The following is a 21,194-nucleotide window of genomic DNA, read 5'->3' on the forward strand; positions in this document are numbered from 1 at the left end:
TGCCTCAGGCAGCCCAGGAACCATTCAAAGTGCCCGCGCCAACAGGTACCCGGCGCTCGCGATTGGCTGGGCCGGACCAGCGCCCCTGGGCGGGGCCGGCCCCCAGGCAGCGGCCGCTGGTCACGCCCCGCTGGTGCGCATGCGCGCTGTTACCACAGGAAAGAGTCTGCGCACACCCTCGCCCGGCCTCCTCTTCGCGCTGCGGCTCCCTCCCCTGTCCGCGGAGGCTTGTAGGCTGGGTGAGACAGCAAGAGCTGCGGCCGGCAGGGGGCTGTGCGGACCCAAGGCGGCTGCGGTGGGTCGGCCTGTGGAAAATGCCAGCAGGGGGCGCTTGGGTTCGTTGCTCCCCGCCCCCGCACCCTTGAAGCCCCTGCAACCGTCCGGGAGCAGCCCGCCCACGCGGGGAGTACCGCAGCGAGAAGCTTCGGCGGGAACGAGGCCGACGGCCGGCTGTGCCGGTTGCGCCCCTGAGGTGAGTACGGCGGCGGCGGCGGGGCTTATGGCGCGGGGCGCAGGAAGGAGGGGGATGCGGTGGCTGCCGCCCGGGGTCCCCACGGGGGGAGGGAGGTCGCGCGGGCCACTGCGGGGCGGGGAGGGCGGTCGCCGGCGGTCTGGGAGCCGGGGGTCCACAGCTGTGGGCATGGGGAGCACACCGGAGACTTTGTGGCTCCCCCCCCGGAGCACCTTGGAGCCCTTGTTGCTCCCTATCCCTCCCGTGGCCCCAAATCTGTGCCCCCTCCGCTTGGGCGCTCTGGTGATGGTCGCGGAAGCCTCCGAGGACTGGAGCCACCGCAAGGCCACCCCGTGCCCGTACTCTCGAGTCGCCCGCGCCCTGCTTGCCTTGAGGGGGCTGGTGCCCTTGGCTCACGCAGCCCCCCAACTGATCTGACTCGTTTACAATTTGGAAAATCTTCCATTCTCACAAGGTAGGTTCTTTTTTCATTATAGGAAATTATAACTCTCCTTTGCCAATTTTGTTTTCTGGTAGTTTCTTTCACGTGACAAAGGGATGATTTTATTCTTTGGAAAGTCTAAGCCAACCAAATGCATAGTGACATTGAGGTCCAAGGCCAAAAACATCAGTTTCTTCCTAGCACCGATTATGCTCTGGACATGAAAAGCATAAAAGTAGCAAAGAGAGGCACCCTTCATTACAGATCTTTAGGGTGCTTACTGGCTCGTTTGGCTAGCATTGGAGTTATAGAGAAATAGGAAAGACATTGCCTAATGTGTTCTGCAAGGTGGCTTTTTGAAGAACTGTATACTCTGCCCTTCAAATTCTTTCAGGTTGCTTTTATAGAATATAAAATTGAGTGTGTTAATATATATATTTATGTATAATATATATTTTGTTGCATATAAATATGTATATGTTGAATGGAACATATCTATATTCCATTCAATATATCATCATAATAAATGACCAGGAGAGAATTAGGTTTCTCAAATAAAGATAGCTTATGAGTAGCTTCCTTTCTGGAATAAATGAAATAAGCTTTTCATCCTCAGTATCTTTCCTTTGAAAATGGGCGTGACTTCCGCTCGTTCCCAGCTCCGGTGTTCCTTCTCCCCCTGTGTGTCTCTCAGCGCCTGTCTTGTGTCTCTCTCTCTCTCTCTCTGTTTCTCTCTCCCTCTGCCTGTCTGTGTTTCAGTCTCTCTGTCTCTTTTCCTGGATGCATGTGCGTGTCCATTTACCTGCGTATCTGTGTATTTATGTGTTTGTATCGTTAGGGCCCAGGGCAGGTCACTTGTGAAAATGCCTTGATGACATAGTGATTCTTTTCATGGTGCTGAAGTACAAACCTCTATGCAAGTTGTGCGAGCACTTTGGTGGGGTCAGCTCTAAGGATCGTCACTGCCGGGAAAGGGCTGCTGCGCCTGTGGCCCTTTGATGCGTCCTGCTCACTGTTTCCCTGAAGAGGAGTGTGTGTTGTCTCGTCCCTCCGGGGGATCTGCTGGGGCCTCTGCCTCCTCACGTTGTCACCAGGGCTGGCTGTCACCAGGCTAAAGACCTGCCAGCGTCATGGTGACCAGTGCTGTCTCCACAGTGTGTCCGTCTGCCTGTGTCCTCCCCCGAGAGGTCGAGCACGTCTAACGCACACTGGCCCCCTGCTGTGCCTCTCGTTGGAACTGCCCGTGTGTGTTGTGTTTGTTTAGAGCACTGGGTTTCGAGGGGTTTTTGGACCCCGGGGATGTGTAGCCTTTCTCCAACCTTGGGACCTTGCGGGTCGTGGAGTGTCTTTCCGGGTATATTTCTGGGCTTTTGCTGGTTTCTTGATTTGCGTGCTTTTGTTTCTGCCCCAGGAAGAGCTAAGCATCTCCCTTGTGTCTTGTGTCTGTGGTGTCACAGGGGGAAGAGCAGTGCCTCCCCCGAGGTTATGCACAGAGTTACCGAAAGGGCTTCGTTATGCACATGACCTCTTTAGCCCACCTGGATTTCCCTTTCAAATAATCAAAATGCAATTTCAAGTGGAAACAAAGGAAAACATCACCAGCCCCTGCTTAAGCCACGTGGGCAGGCACGCAAAGCCAGCTTTCCTGTGGCTTCATTGACAGGGAACACCCAGGAGAGGTAAAGACACCCAGAGGGGAAGAGGACTCGGGGCTGTCAGGGGCTGGGGCGTGAGGGGGTGGGGGGCAGTGCGTGCTGTGGATCCAAGTTTTTACTTTGAAGAAAGGAATGGTGTGAGCCTGCATGGTAGTGATGGTCGCACGGCATCGTGAAGGCACCCAGTGCTCCTGAATTGCACAATTTCAGAGGGACCAAGTCTATATTTTATTCAAAGAAACTTTCAAAGGCAAAATAAAGGATGCCATAACCGATATGAAAGAAACAGAGGAAAGTGAAGAAAAAGCAAGCACAAATCACTTCAGGGGAATGGAAGTCAAGGTCGGGTGCGGGAGGGGATTCATGGTGGGATTGTGAAGAAGAAGGTGCGGGTGGGCACAGAGGGGTAGGGTGCTCAGCCCCAGGGGCTGGTGACGCCTGAACTGGCTGTCCGTGGCCCAGCGTTCCAGCTGCAGGTGCAGCATCTTCAGGACCTTTGGAAGCAGCAGGAGCTGCGGGAGCTTCAGGAGCAGCAGGAGCTGCGGGATCGTCAGGAGCAGCAGGAGCGGCAGGATCTTCAGGAGCAGCGTTAGCTGCTGGAGCTGCAGAAGCTGCAGGAGCAGCAGGAGGGAGCTCGGGGTCTCCCGCTGGATCCTGATGGTCCTGGTTTTGGTCTCTGGCATCTTCCCCTGCCCCCGCCTGCTCTGGATCTGTGACTGTTGGAAGTGGAGAGAGCTTTCAGTCTCGTGGAGGTGCTCGCTCGTGCTGTGAGAGAGGAAATCTTGAGGCTCGTGCCTCCCTTTCCGTGGGCCTCTTCAAGGCCAGACGTCTTCCCAGAGCTTTCCGGACAGCTCCCAACAGCAAGTGCCCACAGGATGTGTTTTGTGACTGAACTCGTGTAGACAGGTGGTCTGAGACCAATGTTGGCTCTGGTGCCAGCAGCAGCCTCTGGGGACGCCTCCCTGTGTGGCCCAGCCCTCGGCCCTCCCTCGCCTCCGCACGTTCACCGGCCCCGCCCTTCTCACCTTGGGGCTGTGCCTCGGTGGGCTCCTGGTCCTCCACCTGACTCCCAGGGAGCTGCTCCAGGTCAGAGCCGGGTCTGCTGAGCTGCCTGTCAGCCGCGGGCAGGACCCTGGCGTGACGCCTGGGCGGTTTCTGGGGAGGAGGCCGTCGCGGTGGCGGGGACCCCTCCGTGTGCAGACTCACCCGGAGCTGGTGCTGGCCCTGAGAAGCGTGCAGCGGCCCCTCGCTCGGGGAGGAGGCGTGGGTGTCCTGATCCAGCGGCTCCTGCACTGTCCGGCTCTGCAATGACAGTGAGTGGCAGCGGGCCGGGCCCGGAGGTCTCAGAGCCCTGCCCGGCCAGGACCACTCCCGCTTCTGCCCGCTCGACCCTCTGCTGCCAGATCAGACTGGGACCTCGGTCAGCTGAGATGGCCACCCGGGAGGGAAGAGACACAGCCAGAGGGCACGGGCTTCGACTCGGGCGGCAGGGCCCTGCCCGGCTGGCCACAGCCCAGCCCGCCAGCTGGGACCCGGGGTGCGGACGTGACAGGCCCCCCCCAGGCCTCTGACCTGCTCGTGCTTGAGGCAGGACCCCCACCCCAGCCCAACATGACTGCCCACCTCCACCAACAAAGGGAAGGGGATGTGGGGCTATACCCGGGTGGGGTCTGAGTGGTGGCCCGGCCTGGGCGGGCCTGCCCCGGGCCTCCCTGGGTTACCTTTGGGTCCCTGTGGCCAAAAGGCCAGAGGCGCCTGGGGTGAGAGCTGAGCCAGCGCCGGCACCGCTGGCCCAGGCCCTCGCTGCGGGCCTTCCGGGGGCCGCGGCCTCGGGGTGTTGGGACGCAGCAGAACATGTGTGACTGAGTTGAAGTGAGTTGACCAACCGGGTGAGCTGAGTAGGGGCTTCTCGACAGAGTGGGTGCCCGGTGACCTGGGTTCTAAGTTGTGTTGGGTTCGGTTGCCAGGGAAGTGAGGTCACTTCCTGGGGTCCCCTTCCCCAAGCTTCCTCGTTCCGCAGAGCTCCCCAAGGGCCTCTCTGGGCTGCTGACTGCTCAGCTCCCAGCCCATGCCGTGTCCGCACACAGTGACACCAACTCGGCCCCCCTGCCCAGGACCCTGCGGAGGCCTGGATGCAGCCAGGGCGCCAGCTCTGAGGAGGCAGCTGGGTTCAGACCCGGCCCGCCGTCGCCCGCAGTGCTGTCACCCTGGACGAGCCGCCTGCCTCTCAGGGTCTCCCCAGTCCCCCATCGGCACAGTGGGGATCATCCTGGCCCCTCCGTCCCGGGGAAGCCATCGTGTCTCCAGAGGCACAAACACCTACCGCACCTGTCAGCCCCGCGGGCTGGCATCCCAGGGAGCTCGTGCGCAGACTCAGCAGAGGGAGGGCCCCACAGAGGGCTGGCGGAGCGCAGAGCACACCCCACACAGGCTGGGTGGGATCTGCCCTGGGGTCCGGAGAAAGTCACTCCCCTTGCCACCTGCTTCCCAGCTCCCGGTCGGGGTGGGGGGGAGGGGAGAAACTGAACATAACTGTGATTTCGTTCTTGCTGACATACCACCTCCTGGGTCACTGTGTCATGTTTAGATTCAGGCCCAGTGTGTCATCTCTGCTCCTGGGGTTGGCTGCCCCACAATGCTCTCAGCTTTTATGCCTTCTGGTCACGTGTCCTCGTGTGAGCCCCCACCACACCCTCCCCCGCAGGGTGGATGGACATTGGGACCTGGTTGTGACATGCAGAGTGACGTGTGAAAATGGGCGTGACTTCCGCTCGTTCCCAGCTCCGGTGTTCCTTCTCCCCCTGTGTGTCTCTCAGCGCCTGTCTTGTCTCTCTCTCTCTCTCTCTCTGTTTCTCTCTCCCTCTGCCTGTCTGTGTTTCAGTCTCTCTGTCTCTTTTCCTGGATGCATGTGCGTGTCCATTTACCTGCGTATCTGTGTATTTATGTGTTTGTATCATTAGGGCTCAGGGCAGGTCACTTGTGAAAATGCCTTGATGACATAGTGATTCTTTTCATGGTGCTGAAGTACAAACCTCTATGCAAGTTGTGCGAGCACTTTGGTGGGGTCAGCTCTAAGGACCGGCACTGCCGGGGAAGGGCTGCTGCGCCTGTGGCCCTTTGATGCGTCCTGCTCACTGTTTCCCTGAAGAGGAGTGTGTGTTGTCTCACCCCTCCGGGGGATCTGCTGGGGCCTCTGCCTCCTCACGTTGTCACCAGGGCTGGCTGTCACCAGGCTAAAGACCTGCCAGCGTCATGGTGACCAGTGCTGTCTCCACAGTGTGTCCGTCTGCCTGTGTCCTCCCCCGAGAGGTCGAGCACGTCTAACGCACACTGGCCCCCTGCTGTGCCTCTCGTTGGAACTGCCCGTGTGTGTTGTGTTTGTTTAGAGCACTGGGTTTCGAGGGGTTTTTGGACCCCGGGGATGTGTAGCCTTTCTCCAACCTTGGGACCTTGCGGGTCGTGGAGTGTCTTTCCGGGTATATTTCTGGGCTTTTGCTGGTTTCTTGATTTGCGTGCTTTTGTTTCTGCCCCAGGAAGAGCTAAGCATCTCCCTTGTGTCTTGTGTCTGTGGTGTCACAGGGGGAAGAGCAGTGCCTCCCCCGAGGTTATGCACAGAGTTACCGAAAGGGCTTCGTTATGCACATGACCTCTTTAGCCCACCTGGATTTCCCTTTCAAATAATCAAAATGCAATTTCAAGTGGAAACAAAGGAAAACATCACCAGCCCCCGCTTAAGCCACGTGGGCAGGCACGCAAAGCCAGCTTTCCTGTGGCTTCATTGACAGGGAACACCCAGGAGAGGTAAAGACACCCAGAGGGGAAGAGGACTCGGGGCTGTCAGGGGCTGGGGCGTGAGGGGGTGGGGGGCAGTGCGTGCTGTGGATCCAAGTTTTTACTTTGAAGAAAGGAATGGTGTGAGCCTGCATGGTAGTGATGGTCGCACGGCATCGTGAAGGCACCCAGTGCTCCTGAATTGCACAATTTCAGAGGGACCAAGTCTATATTTTATTCAAAGAAACTTTCAAAGGCAAAATAAAGGAGACCATAACCGATATGAAAGAAAGAGTTGGAAGTCAAGAAAAATAATCACGAAGGACTTCAGGGGAATGGAAGTCAATTTCGGGTGCTGGAGGGGATTCATGGAGGTATTTTCAAGAAGAAAGTGCATTTGGGCACAGAGGGAGCTCAGCCCCACGGGCTGATGACAGCTGCACATGCTCTCTGTGGCTCAGTATTCCAGCTGCAGTTGCAGCATCTTCAGGATGTTCGGAAACAGTGGGAGCTGTGGTTGCTTTTGTAGCAGCAGGAACTTCGGAACCGTCAGGAGAAGCAGGAACTACTGTAGTGGCAGGAGCCGCAGGATCTTCATGAGCAACGTTAGCTCAGGCCAGAAATTGAGGAGGGAATATTGTGCCGTGTTTGTCTGCTCATTGTGACCACGTGGCCCCTTACAGTGGACGTAGCAGTCGAGGTGTTCAGGAATATTCAAAGCATGAGGTTGCTGTGTAAATCTGAGGGGCCACAGCCAGTCTAAGGTTAGGACGCTGCTGCCATCAGCTAGTGAGTAAGCGATCGGCACTCCCACAACCCACTCCCACGGGCGCTGAATTCGCGTCTAACTGAGTGAGATCATGACTGAGCCTGTGGGCGAGAGCCTAGCCTGGCCGTGTCGGGACATCAGATCCTCAGAGCCATGGGACACACTACGAGTATTGGCTAAGCCATGGAACGTGTGGCCAGCTGTTACCGCGGCCGTGGGAAGCCTTTGGGTCTTTGGTTCTGCTTAGACAGAGAGGTTCCCCTTTGTGAGCAGCACCTCCTCCATCATAAACAGTTCCAAACCCTACCTGCTTCCTGCGGGCACATGGGCCCCGTTGATCCATAACGTTCTTTGGGGTTTGTTCAACAACTTTCTTTTTATTTGTGATTACACTTTATGATCCTGCCTTAGTTATTTTTAACCTTGTACAATTCTCGTGTACAAATGTTAGCGCCTTCAAAGTGGGAGTACCTCTAAATTATTTAAGATGCTCTTTAAATAGTGCACCGCTTCCATTTGCTGCCTGTTTCCTTCTGACCAAAATGAAGACAGGCACAACCGCCTGTGTGGACAGCCCGCCGTAGCCGGTGTGTGAGGTTCCCAAGGCATCACACCCTGCTTGGCGTGGCTCCTGTCCTTTGAACTGACCCATTCCGTGTGTTCCCTCTAGACCCTTGCATGCCTCCTGTGCTTCAGCCTCAGTAGAGTAGAGGACAGCCTCAAACTTCCAAATACTTCCATGGACCCTGACCCTGGGCCGGTCCACTCCGGGGTCTGTGTCTTCAGGGTGGACCCCCAAACCCAGCCACCCTGAGCCTGCCATGTTTATCTGACTCCAAAACCACCAGGGCTTCCAATATCTTCTGTCACTTGAAGCAATAACTAATTCTAAACTGTACAGACAGGTCTGGTCCAAAGCAGATTGGTGATTCAGAGACAAGCCACGTGTATGCGTTTTCCCAGATTGCAGGGCACCATGGGGACTGACACCCCCAAACCCTGGCTGATGGGTGGGCTCTGGGCTCAGGCAGGATCCAGCCAGCCTTCAGAGACACGATGCTCTGTCTGCAGCTGATAGAAATCCTGCACCATCGTCCCAGGAGTGAGCTGGATAGAGTGCTTGAATCCCTGGTTTCACCTCTCTCTCGAGAAGGAAAGTCTGGGTTGGCCTGTCACCATGTCCAGGTTGACCAGGAGGTGAACCATCTAGGTTCCAGGGTGCGCCCACCCTTCTGCGTGGTGTGTTCTGTGATCGCCTGAGTTGGGATCCTGCTGGTCTACCCGTGTGGCCAGCCCTGCCCCTGCCCCGCACGCATGACTCGTAAGGCAACCACTGCCTCTGTGTGTGTCGCCCACGCAGGAAATGCAAGGTCACACTGTGCCCTGCATTGAGTAGCGCTCTTGGGAGGGGTCACAGATCTGCTGGTACACTTGTCATTCTCAGTATGCAGCCCCATTAGTTATGTGTAACTAACTCCCCAGAAACTGACTTATCCTTGGTTTTGTAATGGCTTCAATGAACAAAAGAGCAACAAAGCAAAAACCAAAAATCCAAACTCCGTAGAGACCATGAGTTTCAAAATATTTTGGTTTGGTGAAATAAATGAGGGGTGAGCTGTGGCCAGCTGACAGTTGGCGGCCTCGGCAGTGTCCCTGGGCCTGAACATCCCGCCTCCCCAGCTGCGGTTTGCTTTGAAAGTCGAATTTGCACTAGCAGCCTCTCATTTTCATGTAATACTCCAGGTACTGCAGTGGATGACGAAAGACGTGACGTTTCTCCATACGGCGCGTTGGGTTTCATCTGGCTTCAGAAGTCCTTAGGCTGTGAGGCTGTGGGTGGGTCTAAATCAGGAGGTTCAAGGTCTGCTGGGAGCTGTGTCGCCAGGCCCAGAGGTCAGCAGGCAGGACGGGAACCCCCACCTGGGTGTCAGGAGGCCGGTCATGATGGGTCAGGCCTCCAAGTTGACTTTGGGGTACGGCAAAGAGATTTGAAGGGCTCCGATTCCACAGTACGCATCGTCCAGCGACATATGTGGCAAGAAAAGTCCAGGCCAGTTGCCCAGTGGTTGGCAAAGTGGGCGGTGGGGGGAATAGTGTTGTGACTTTTCCCGGGATGGACTCAGGAGCTCGAGGGCGTCCCGTCCAAGGCAGGGGTAGCTGGCCCCAGGGAGCGCTGACAGACAGTTGTCCACCACCGCCCAGTCCCTCAGTGGTGGGAGGGCACCCTTGATTCTGTGTGACCTGATGGGCAAGAGCCACAGCCAGGCCCCATGCCTGGGAGGGAGGCAGTGTGGGTGGAGCAGCTGAACATAGGAATGTAGGAGCGTGGGGTGCAGGGGGCACTCGAGTGGCTGGGACTGGGGTTGGCGTGGCCAGCAGGGCGGCCAGTGAGACCAGCATGGACCATGGGCCCAGCCCCAGCAACTGGAATCTGACCTAGATTTTCCCTCTCGGGGTCAGGGGCCGGCACCCCAGACGGGGAGCACCTGGTGAACTTTGACTTCTGGGATGCCACAGGATGCTTTGGAAAGGATTCAGGGAGTTTCCCTTATGTCTCGTGTGCGCGCACACGTCGTGGAGGCAGGTCCTGTGATGGTGCAGCGGAATTTGTCTCCTCCATCATCTGTTTCATAACAAACTGAATTTCAAGGTTCCCACCTTGGGGCTAGACTTCTTTACACGACTTTACTTTGTGGTAACGACTCAGACATTTGTATTCCTTAATTACTCTGAAAACAAAATCTGTTCCATATCAACTCTGTTCTCTAAGATATAAAGAAATTATTCTGCCAGAGGTCATGCTTAATGCAAGTGTGTGTGGTGTGTGTGTGTGTGTGAATGGCATGGCGTAAGCAAAATTAAAATCAGTTATTTGTTCCTGGGATTAAGATGGATTCATATAAAGAACAAATTGTCTTGGAATACGGACAGACGACTGCCTCCCCCTGGGAATTCCCTGACGGCCATGACTTGATTTCCCCTAGAAATCCTGACCCCGGGAGGAGAGGGGGCAGCAGCTCTGGGACACAGAGTTGGCCTTTACTCCCACCAAAGTCCCAGTGGTGCCTGGGCGTGTGTCTCCAACATCTGCTAGAGAGGGAGAAAGTCTCTTTTCTTTCTTCCTTTACTGAAGTCCCGCAGCCTCAAGGCACTGAATTGGTCCCATTCTCCGTAGTTTGTCCTTTGTTTCGTTTTGTTGTGTTTAGATTTTGGGTATACGTGGAGGCCTGAGGGGAGAGACACAGGTGGGTGTTGGTGCAGGGATTCTGGAGGGAAGAGCTGGCAGCCCCCCACCCACCTCCCTCCCAGTTACCCAGGGAGCCACTCAAGGTCAGCACCTCTCAGGTAACAGTGACACCAGCAAAGTTGTGCTGGTGTTGTTGGAGCCCTTAGCTCAAGCGTGCACGGTGGTGGCGGTGCCTGGCCGGCTGGATCGGAACAGCCAGGCGGGTCCCCAGGCATCGGGTTTGCCCCACCGCCCATCCCCGGATGTGCCCAGGCACAGAGTCACCCTCACTTAGGCCTCATGCTGTGAGATTGGAACAGCACATGGACTGTCAGCTGAGCCCTGCCTCTGCTTTAACAACGGATCTCTAGCAAAGTCATACAGCATTGGCCTGAAAACTCCCTGCCTTATCTTAGCATACATTCTATCCTAAAAGTGTATCCGGCAGCGCCACCTGCCAGCGCATCTTAGAAAACACAGATTCTTCCCTCAGTGAGGACAGTTGTCCAGTCTCTTTCCGTAAGGCCTCTTTGAGACCAACCAGGGGGAGACCGCGGGCCCCCAGGTGCCCTCATACTCCACACGCTTCTCCACTTATGTGGAGCCAACCCAGCCCCCAATGCCTGATCAGAGGCCTCCCGTGTCCCCGTCATTCTGTGGAGCGGTGTAGGTGGTCACTGGACGTTCCTGGGGATGACAGGACATACAAGAGCAGATTTCACTGAAAATGTGCAGGAGGCGAGATGGGGATCGTGATGGATGGTGAGCAGTTGGCAGCCGCTGCAGCACGGGTGTACTGGGCTCCCCCAGGCACTGACTTCTGTGGTTCCAGGCAGATCAGACTTTGGATGGGTTGGATTCCAAAACAGCTGGCAATCGTTGACTAAGAATTGGTGTTTAGACAGCGAGGAAGTCCCAGACCAACCCCCAAGAGATCTGTCCACCACTTGGGCTTTGTAAAGATGCGCAGGGCCGCCTGCAGGCACAGCCACGCAGCATCCCGTCTGCGGGCTCTCACTCCCCGGGGCACGTGCATTGGGCAGTGGGCCCACCAGCAGCCAGAACTTGTTTCTTGCCTCTCACCAGCAACTCCCATGCCCCCTGAGGTCGGGCACGAAGCACACGTCTCAGGGGACCACTCCCACGTCCTGGGACTCCTGACGAAGACACCACGGCCTCTCCTGCCGGCCTGGAGTGCTGGCTCTCCCCACCCAGGCATCAGTCCCAGAGAGGCCTGCAGTTCTGCCTTTGCCCCTGGCGAAACCGTGGCTGCACAAGCCCTTTGCACTCAGCATCACATGCCGTGAAGTTCTTATTTGTGTGTCACTTACTTTGGATTCCAAGACACGCAGCATGCGCAAAGGGACATGCCCCGGTCACCAGGCGTCGTCTCACGGCTGGCCGCAAAGTGTCCCACCCTGGCGGGTCCTAGCACATGCACCTTAGCGGCTCCCGCACCCCTCCTGAAGCGCCCCCACTTCGCCCGGGCACCCTCCCCATCTCTCGTGCACACCGACGGCACACCACCTTGCACACGCGGAGGTGATGTAAGGTGATCATGGCCACCTCTTAGCAGCAGATTCCACTCTCATTTAAGGTAAACCCAAAGCCCACTCTTGGGTTCCCTTTACTCACTGAGAAGGGTTGTGGGAACCCTTCAGCCCTTCCGTGTCCCTTCCTGGGCACAGAGTGGCCCGGGTGACACATCCTCCCACCAGTAGAGCTCCCTGAGAACACTTCTCTAGACGTGGAAACGAGATGTCTGTGTCAGAAGGACAAGAACTCAATATCACTGGGTAACTTCTCATCATAGATTTGTATAATCAATACGGGTCTATTTTTACGTCCACTGGACACTAGAGCAGCTTCCAGTCTTTTCCAAGATTGTTAAATTGAGACAAGTCATTGAATAATTTGTCCTATTTTTATTTAAAAACAAAGTGAATGGACTGAAATGTTAAATGTCAATGTACATTTCTTAATTGCAACTTTTCTACTGAGTGTTTGCACTATATTTTCTGGAATCGTATTTAACAAAAATAAAGGGAAAAAATTGCTTGACTAAACTCCGTGGCCAATATAATTGAAAAACAGACAACTGTGTAGATGTTTTCAAGACACTCCTGTGTGTTTCACGTACCCTGTCATTTTGTACAATGCAGTCACCCTGTCCTCCTTCGGGGCCCTGGCATTGGGGTCTGCTCTCCTTCTGATGAGCAGCCCCATCTCGTGACAGGTGGGAGCAGTGGATGGGCATACTTCGGTGCTCAATTTTTGCACCTAAATGTGAGATTCCAGGGAAGAAGATTTGAATTATTTGTAATTCCTCATGACTAGTCTCTCTAACCAGTGTCTTCCCGCTATTTTAATCTTTTATAAAACAATAGGAAAAACTCTTGCCTGCCTGAAATGAAATATGGAAGTTAGGGTCCAGCCTCACTGTTGGTCTGTGCCCCATGCAGACCTAGGGAGTCCTGGGCCCTTTGGGCAGATGGGGACAGCCACCTCCAGGCAGAGGCCTCGATGAAACAGCGCAATCCAGGGCTGTTGGGAAAAGCATTTAGAAGACTGAGTGATGGCTTCATGGTGACTTAGAGAAAAAAATCCATCCCAGCCCAGAGTGGAGTGTGGGCCCTAATTGTGGCAGATGCTAATTCTCCTGCATCCTCAGAGAATGTCAGTGGGTGCCTCTGGCCCCCTTGAGAGCAGGTTAAGTTTTATCAGTGCCCTGGACCTTCCAAAGCTTCCTGCCCGATGAGCCTGTGGGTGGTGCGAAGCATGGCCAGGAGAGGAGCGCGGTCACCATGGAGACCTGAGAACTGCCAGTGGGGAGCCTGGACCACTGGGAAGCCGTGGGCAGAGGGAGGCGCAGGAGGAGACCCCAGGAGATCGCGCTGGAGGAGAGGTGGGGTGCGCGGGTTCCACGCTCTGGAAGCGCTCAGATTTTCTCAGGTTCTGTGTCATGCGGGCGTGTGGGGGGAACCTAGTAACTGAGGGTGTAAGCCTGGGTGTGCTTGAGCTGTGACCGCCACGCGGCAGGCTCCACGGTGCTGCTGGTGAGGAGAAAGTATTCACCGGACACTTGTTAACAATGGTAGGAAAGAGTTTATTCAAGGCTAGTGCCAAAAGGGAGAGAGATCGCACTCCACTCCAGATACAGCAAAGACAGCTGAGGGTTCTTGGCCACTGGGCAGAGTATGCGGCTCCTCTGTGGATGGAGAGGTACCAAGAGGAGCTTGGTCAGGTATCCAGCACCAGGATTCTTGCTTCAGGGCAGCCAAGGACTTGGACATCAGGGGTGGGGGATGAGGAATTTCTAAGAAGAGCCAAGATAAAGTGGAAGAAGAACAAGAAGTGGACATTGCCCTCCCAGGTGTTAAGGCTTCTTATAAACTTATGGACAGTCATCTGACGGGGTAAAATTGGAGGCCGAGAAACAAACCCAAACAGGTCAATGTGTAGGGCCTTAGCACCTAGAAAGAAGGCCTTGCACATTGGGAGGAGAGGCATGGAAACCTGTCCACCTGGAGAACACTGGCTCACAGAACAAGGGAATCCCCCTGGTGTCCCTGGGACGGTGCACTGGGTCTGGTGTCCCAGCCAGCGGGGCCTCTGAGCACAGGTCGCTGGCGGGGAAGAAAAGTGGCCAGGGGGATCCAGATGAGGGGAGCTGTGTAGCAACTTGGGGCAACGATGCAGATGCCAAAGCTGGGCCTGTCCGACAGCGAGCTCAGGAGGGATTCAGCTGCTGCTTTGGGAGGTGTCAGGAGGTGGGGGGGGGATACCCCGACCCTGGCTCCTGAAGCACCCCTCCCCTCCCTTCCTACTTCGCTCCCACACAGCGCCCCTCACTCCAACCTGCCTTGGCCTACCTGTGCCCCACATAGACCTCGATGCTTCCCTCCACATTGCCCGACCTCCAGCCTCCCTGCCTGCCTTCGACCATCCCCAGCATCCCCATCCTGCCTTGACCTACCTGCACCTGGGGCTCCGTCCTGCTTCCCTGATGAGGCCTGGCCTTCTTGGATATGTGCATCTCCCGGCAACCTCTGGAGCCCTGAAGTACCTGAAAGAACCGTAATTTAAGAAAAAGAATACAGTCCAATTATAAAATTTCTATAATTTTATTCATTGAATAATGTTTTTTACGTTTAGATATAAAATATGCATATCTGTGTGCATATGCATGAATATATATTGGGTATTTATGTAACAAAATTACATAGTAACATTTTCTTTCTTTAAAAAATTTAAGCATTCTGGGAAAATGTTAGCATTTAAAAATCTTTCTTTTAAGAAATCAAATAATATACAAACGCTCGAAGTTTCTTTTTCACCTTTCATTTATCCCATTCCCTTCCTTCCATCCGAAGAGGTAACCCTTACCTGAAGTCAGTGTTGTTTTAGTTTCCCAGCTGTTTTTTTTTTTTTTTCGCCAGTCCCGCGGCCTGGCGAGGGTGGGGCTCCGGTGAAAGGATGAGGGGCGGGTTCCCCTCCCGATCTCAGCAAAGCTCCCAAAACGACAGCGGCGGGGCCAGCCTGCCGCTGCCTCAGGCGGCCCACGAACCATTCAAAGCGCCCGCGCCGAGGTACCCGGCGCTCGCGATTGGCTGAGCCGGACCAGCGCCCCTCGGCGTGGCCGGCCCCCCACGCAGCGGCCGCGGGTCCCGCCCCGCCGGTGCGCATGCGCGCAGTCCCCACAGGAAAGAGTCTGCGCACACCCCCGCGCGGCCTCAGTCTCGCGCCGCGGCTCCGTCCCCTGTCCGCGGAGGCTTGTTTGCTCGGCGACACAGCAAGCGCTGCGGCCGGCAGGGGGCTGTGCGGACCCAAGGCGGCTGCGGTGGGCCGGCCTGTGGAAAATGCCTCAATCAAAACTTTTAAAATATCGGAGAATAATGGCTAAGCAGGCAATCTACTTTCGAGCCATCTTCCAAAAGCTATTATTTCAGGGTTTCAGTGTTCCCTGCTTTTTCATTCACTGTCCTTCAGAAGTATATTTTCAAATAGATTTCTACCATTATAAACACACAGTCAAAGCAAAAGCCTGGAATAAATTCTGAAATGCAGAGAACTAAAGGTCACCGCTGTTTCAGGCATTGCCCTCTCAACGCCACGACTCAGGGGAAAGCAACCTAAGTGATGAAGTAGAAAACAGTAGAAAAAAGTTCACAAATCACAGGGTGATTTTTTATTTTAAAACTATTTATTCAAAAGAAAATTCATTATTCTTGTAACTGAAGCCTGTGACAATCACAAATGTGGCAAATCTATAAGAACAGCCGTAGCTTCTCTGGATTGAGAAAATGGAAACCTTCTATGCTCTCAAACACAATGCGGATGACCGCCTTCGCCTTTTTTATCCCCTGAGAGCTGAGACATTGGAGCGATGAGGCACTTACTAATGAGGACCTGTATAATATTTGAAAGTTAGATCATTTCAATTCTGATGCTATATTCAATCCATGCCTTTGCAAATGTTGCTGGTGATAATTGAAGCAAACTAAAATGTAACTTGGATTCTAGTGATTTTTTTTGTCTCTGTCTGCAAATAATCTCCCCAAAGGAAAAAGCAGATGAAATAGCATTGATTTTTAAACCTCAATTTTATGTGTCTCCTTAAACATTCAAGCAGTTCTCAGTAGATTTATTTATCAAAATCCAAATGGCTATTTATTGGGTCAAGATGGCAACGAATAGGGCAAGAAAGTTTGTTAGCTCAGCTTATTTGACTGTTAATTAAAGATCTAAAACCTAGTATCTATCACCAGAAGCTCTTAATGGTGCTAGGTCACTAGGTCATTCCATTAGAGTTCATGGAAATCTTTTTCTATTTGATAGAATAACAATGGATACACATGCTATAATTCAGGTGCTGCATTTTGTGTCCACGTACTGCATGGGGAATCGTGTGAATGAGAGTGGTACTTGCATCAGCACCCAATATAAGCATAACTGTTTATGGAAACCAGTTCTAAACTTTCTGATTCACTGGGCCTCATTTTTACTGATAGTATTAAAGTCGTTCTGGTCACATTTAATCTTCACATTCTGAATGTTGTTTCACATTTAAATAATTACTTCATAATTAAATTGTAAAGTTCCTACACCAAAATGCATAAGGGTTTGGTGAAGGTAACTTTTATCAGTTTCATGCAAATAACTTTGCAATTTGGGGCTACAAGGTCCCTAAGAGTGAAGGGCAATACGCTATCTGTAAAAGGTTCCATAGGGACAGTTCATTGATGCTAGCTTATCTATTGCAGTTTGACACCTAGGTCTTAGAACATAGGCTTAAAAATCTGATTTTCATCAGCACAACAAATTTAATAGTAACAATAACACAAGAAGAAACACAGCAACAACTAATAGACTGTGTTACCATCAGCCACTATTATTACCCCCACTTACAGATGAGAAATATAAACATAAAGTGGCTATGCCACTGTCCCTTCCCCAACCCCCAGCTGACTCCATTGACTAAACCATAAAAGAACCTCAGAATATTCTGTCTTCTGTCCCCATCTTCCCTCTCTCTCCGTGATAGTGAGCTGGCTGGAAAGACGATGGTCTCCTGTTTCTAATCTAATAAGCATCAGAGACTCCTTTAAAGACGCATGCTTTTAGATCACAGTTTTCAGTCTCATTTACCCTAGCTGTACTCATTTTCTCCTTTCACTGGAGAGAGATGCCACCTTTTGAAGGGTAAAATGGGAGCACCTCTAATTGCTTCCCATTTCACGGTAAAGGCTGAAGTACTTGCAATGGCCTCCAGAGGGCGCCCGCCTCGCTAACCTGAGATCTTCCCTGATCCTCCTCTCTTGCTCGCTCAGGTCCAAGCACATGATCCGCAGCCCCACCGGCTCCTGGACGCACCACACGCTGACCTGCCTCGGGATCTGTGCTTCCTGTATCTGAAAGTCTCTTCCTTTTGAGATCTATTTCCTCACTTCTTCGCCTCCTTCTGGTCTCTCCTTAATGTCACCCTAGCGGAGATGCCCGCCCAGAGATCGCTGTATCAGATAGCACCCTGCCCAGTCCCTCTTATCCTGCTTTATGTTCTCACAAGCATCTTCTATCCCTATGCATTTGTTGTTCTGCTTCCTGTTGTCTCCTCCAGCAGCGCGAAACTCACACCAGGAGCCGTGACTGGGTTTATCTCCTGTTACACTTCCTGAGCAGAGAACACTGTCTCGTATGCAATGAACCCTTGAAAATACCTGAATGAAGAATGAGCTAAATATGGGAAAAATAGATTCCTCTTCAATACCTCACCCTGCATTTTAATCTAATCACCACTTTGTCAAATATATGATGCACAGGAAAAAAACAGGAAGATTAGAATACATTCCATATCCTTTTGTTTGCTCCCTGACTTTCTCTAGAATCACTCCATATTACTTTTGTCCACAGTCTATATATCAATATTCTTTATAACTAGCTATCTGATCAGTAATATTTTGCTAGAGTAGAAAGAAGACATGTTTAAATGAAATCATCATAAAAATATAACAAAATCATTTTCATGTTTTAGAAGTATATTCGTTGGAGAAATCTTAATCATGTTTATTTTGGGAAAAATTTACATGATTCTAGGTTGTTTACATTTTCTCCTTATGATGTGCTCTTAAAACGAAAAAGAAAAAGACAACTCAGATTGTTTTTTTTCCCCGGCTGGTTAGGCAGCTCGATTTTAACACTCCCTGGAGAGCTCTTAGACATTTGTGTGATTTAATGGCCCACTATTATTATGCCAGAGATATTTTATTTTGTGTTGTGATTGCCATATCATTGCATTAGCGTTTGAATAATAGGCAATGTCATTGAGAATGTATCGATGTATCTTTCAGTGAATTAATCTATACCCCTTCCTTATAACTGGCTTATTGATGCATGATAAATGCTGTAATAACAAAAGCAAGTCATCAATCATCCTGGCAGGGTTGCAGGGGGTGGGGTTACGGGTGCATGGAAATGGAGCTTGTTGAGAGACAGTTCAACATAGGAGAAATGACAGGGGCCATATAATCTCACGGTGACATGACAGAGGACATGGGATGGCATGGTGTCACTCACGTGCAAGTTTGGCACGCTTGGAGTTGTGTTTCTGGTTAGCCTATCAAACAATAAAAATGAGTCATTAAAACAGTCAAACCCTATAGGTCATGTATCATCTGGAATACAAGAGGGAGAAAGAATGTGAAAAACGTAGAAACCATATTCCCCTGTAAATCACACCTCCCAGCAGTCTGTAAGGGTCCGAAACATAGGTACCTAGGGCAGAAAAAAGCCTGATATACAGAAAGAAATATCAGAACCCCCCCTTACAGGCAAATGTATCTCACTATAAGGAATATATGGAAATGCAACCTAAATGGTTTAATATTCAGATTGATGTAAGCGTGTACTTTTTATATCTCCTTATATTGATTTTGGTTTCTCTGTAACAGACCTTGCTCTGTTTTCCTTCTCTCCTTGAAGATGTGTTTGCAGGGTAACTGTTTTATGGGTATGTTTCCCATGCTAGATTATAGTCTTGAAAGACACGACAGTGAATGTGTCTTAATGCTATTTTTATTCCTAGGGTTAAGAATATATCAGTCCACGAAAAAAATTTACTGACTCCATGAGTATTTTGCACCAGAATCATTGCAACCACTTAACCCTACTGAAAATGGTGCAGAGGTCATGACGGCTGTCTGCAGACTTACCTTCCACTCCAGGCCAGGCCGTGCTGTTCAGCTCGCAGAAGGCTTTGGGGAGACTGTGCCGACAGCAGCCACCAACCCCTGTCACCAAATAGGATTTTCTTTAACACATTTCCTCCCTTTCCCCCTTATTCTCTCATTCCTGGTTCTGTGTCTACTGAGAGGACAGGTTTCCTTCAAAGTCATTACAGTTCTCTTCTGCCACTGAGCATTTTAAGTCACCGTACCCTTTGTGGTTTGCTGCTGTACTGGGGTGTGGCTGCTGGCCAGGCTGGGTGCGTCTCTGCTTTGTAGGGCGGATTCATGTGAAGGAAGAGTTGCTGACTTTAAAAGAAAGTCAAAGCAAGTACATCCTGCAGTTTTATAATTGGCAGTGTGTTTTATTTTATCATACCTTTATTCACTATTGTTTTTATGATTTAAAGAACAGACTTTTATCCTGGGTTTTGTGTTGGGGACTAAAAGGGGGATGTGAGAGCTCTTGGACCAATGGGGCCAGTGGGAGGTGTGCTGCACATACAGGGCTAAGCATAAGGTAATGTGATAAGGCCACAGTAGAAGTAGGAGGAGGGGAGAAGAAAGTGGGGGTACAGGAAAATGTTTCACAGAGGACTTCAGTTTGAATGGGTTTATTTACTTATTTACTGAAATATAGTCAGTTTGCAATGTGTCAGTTTGTGGCGCACAGCATAATGTTTCAGTCATACGTATACATGCACACTTGTTTTCATTTTGTTTTTCATTATAGGTTACTACAAGATATCAAATATACTTCCTGTGCTCTACAGGAGAAATTATTGTTTACCTACTTTATATATGGTAGTTAACATTTGCAAATCTCAGACTCCCAGCTTATCCCTTCCTACCCCCTTCCCCCCTGGTAACCATAAGTTTTGTTTTGTTTTGTTTTGTTTTTACTATGTCTTTGAGTCTGAATGGGGTTTTGAAGGTAAAGGAGAAGTTGGAAAGCTTTAACAAAAGCATTCGTGCAGAGGGAATAGTATATTCAAAAACACAAGAGCTGTGAAAGGCATAGCTTATTAGGAAAGCAACTGAGTGTGGTTATATCAGATACAAGAACTGCTCATCCAGAGAACAGGCATCAGAGAGTGCTGCGTTAGTGCTGGGCGGCCCTTTCCACGTCGGGAAAGGGTCCTGATTCGTACGTAAATGCCCAGGAGTGGGATTGCTGGAACACATGGAACATAAGTCTATTTTCAGTTCTTAAAGGAACCTCCATAACGTCCTCCATCTACACTCAATGCACCAATCTACACTCACACCAACACTGTGGGAGGGTTACTTTTTCTACACACCCGCTTCAGGATCTTTCAATTGCAGACTTGTCAATGATGGCTATTCTGGCTGTTGTGAGGTGATACCTCATTGTAGTTTTGCTCTTCATTTCTCTTACAGTCAGTGATACTGAGCATTTTTTTCATGTGCCTATTGGCCATTTGTATGTCTTCATTGGAGAATTGCTTGTTTAGGTCTTTTGCCCATTTTTGGATGGGGTTGCTTGTTTCCTTGATATAAGGTGTATGAGCTGTTTGTATGTTTTGGAAATTAGTCCCTTGTCAGTAACATCATTTGCAAATATTTTCTCCCATTCTGTAGGTTGTTTTTTCATGTTGTTGATGGTTTCCTTAGCTGTGGAAAAGATTTTAAGTTTAATTAGATCCCACTTGTTTATTTTTGCTTTTATTTTCAGTACTCAAAGAGCTGGTTCAAAAAATATTTGGTGTTATGTATGTCCACGAGTGTTCTGCTTGTGTTTTCCCCTAGGATTTTTATAGTATCTGGTCTTATATTTAGGTCTTTCATCCATTTTGAGTTTATTTTTGTACATGGTATTGTAGAATGTTCTAATTTCAGTCTTTTACAGGTAGTTGTCCAGTTTTCACAGCACCGCTTACTGAAGAGAGTGCCTTTTCTCCATTGTATATTCTTGTCTTCTTTGTTGTAGATTGACCATATATGTGTGGGTTAATTTCTGGATTTTCTATCCTGTTCCACTGACCTATGTGTCTGTTTTTGTGCCAGTACTGTTCTGCTTTGATTACTGTAGCTTTGTAGTATAGTCTGAAATCAGGGAGCACGATTTCTCCAGCTCTGTTCTTCTTTTTCAAGATTGTTTTGGTTATTTGGGGTCTTTTGTGAGGAAACCTTTCTCAA

The 21,194-nt window shown here is 51.2% G+C and overlaps 1 protein-coding gene and 1 long non-coding RNA gene across 3 annotated transcripts; both read right to left on the reverse strand.

Moving 5' to 3' along the window:
• Positions 1-497: 497 nt before the first annotated feature.
• Positions 498-4,679, reverse strand: LOC140686624 (uncharacterized). Its single transcript, XM_072940830.1, has 4 exons — positions 4,270-4,679; positions 3,574-3,850; positions 2,969-3,264; positions 498-632 (listed from the first exon to the last, which is right to left on the reverse strand). The coding sequence occupies exons 1-4, from the start codon at positions 4,402-4,404 to the stop codon at positions 498-500; spliced, it is 843 nt and encodes a 280-aa protein (XP_072796931.1). The 5' UTR covers positions 4,405-4,679.
• An 8,725-nt stretch (positions 4,680-13,404) lies between these two features.
• Positions 13,405-19,207, reverse strand: LOC140686540 (uncharacterized). 2 transcript variants are annotated; one of them, XR_012060362.1, is made up of 3 exons: positions 19,023-19,207; positions 14,291-14,380; positions 13,405-13,630 (listed from the first exon to the last, which is right to left on the reverse strand). It is a non-coding gene; the product is annotated as an uncharacterized lncRNA (long non-coding RNA). The 2 variants fall into 2 exon arrangements; XR_012060361.1 differs by lacking the exon at positions 19,023-19,207 and adding an exon at positions 14,701-14,875.
• Positions 19,208-21,194: the final 1,987 nt, after the last annotated feature.

The sequence above is a fragment of the Vicugna pacos genome, chromosome 17 (genome assembly GCF_048564905.1).
Source record: "Vicugna pacos chromosome 17, VicPac4, whole genome shotgun sequence".
Taxonomy (NCBI): Eukaryota; Metazoa; Chordata; class Mammalia; order Artiodactyla; family Camelidae; genus Vicugna; species Vicugna pacos.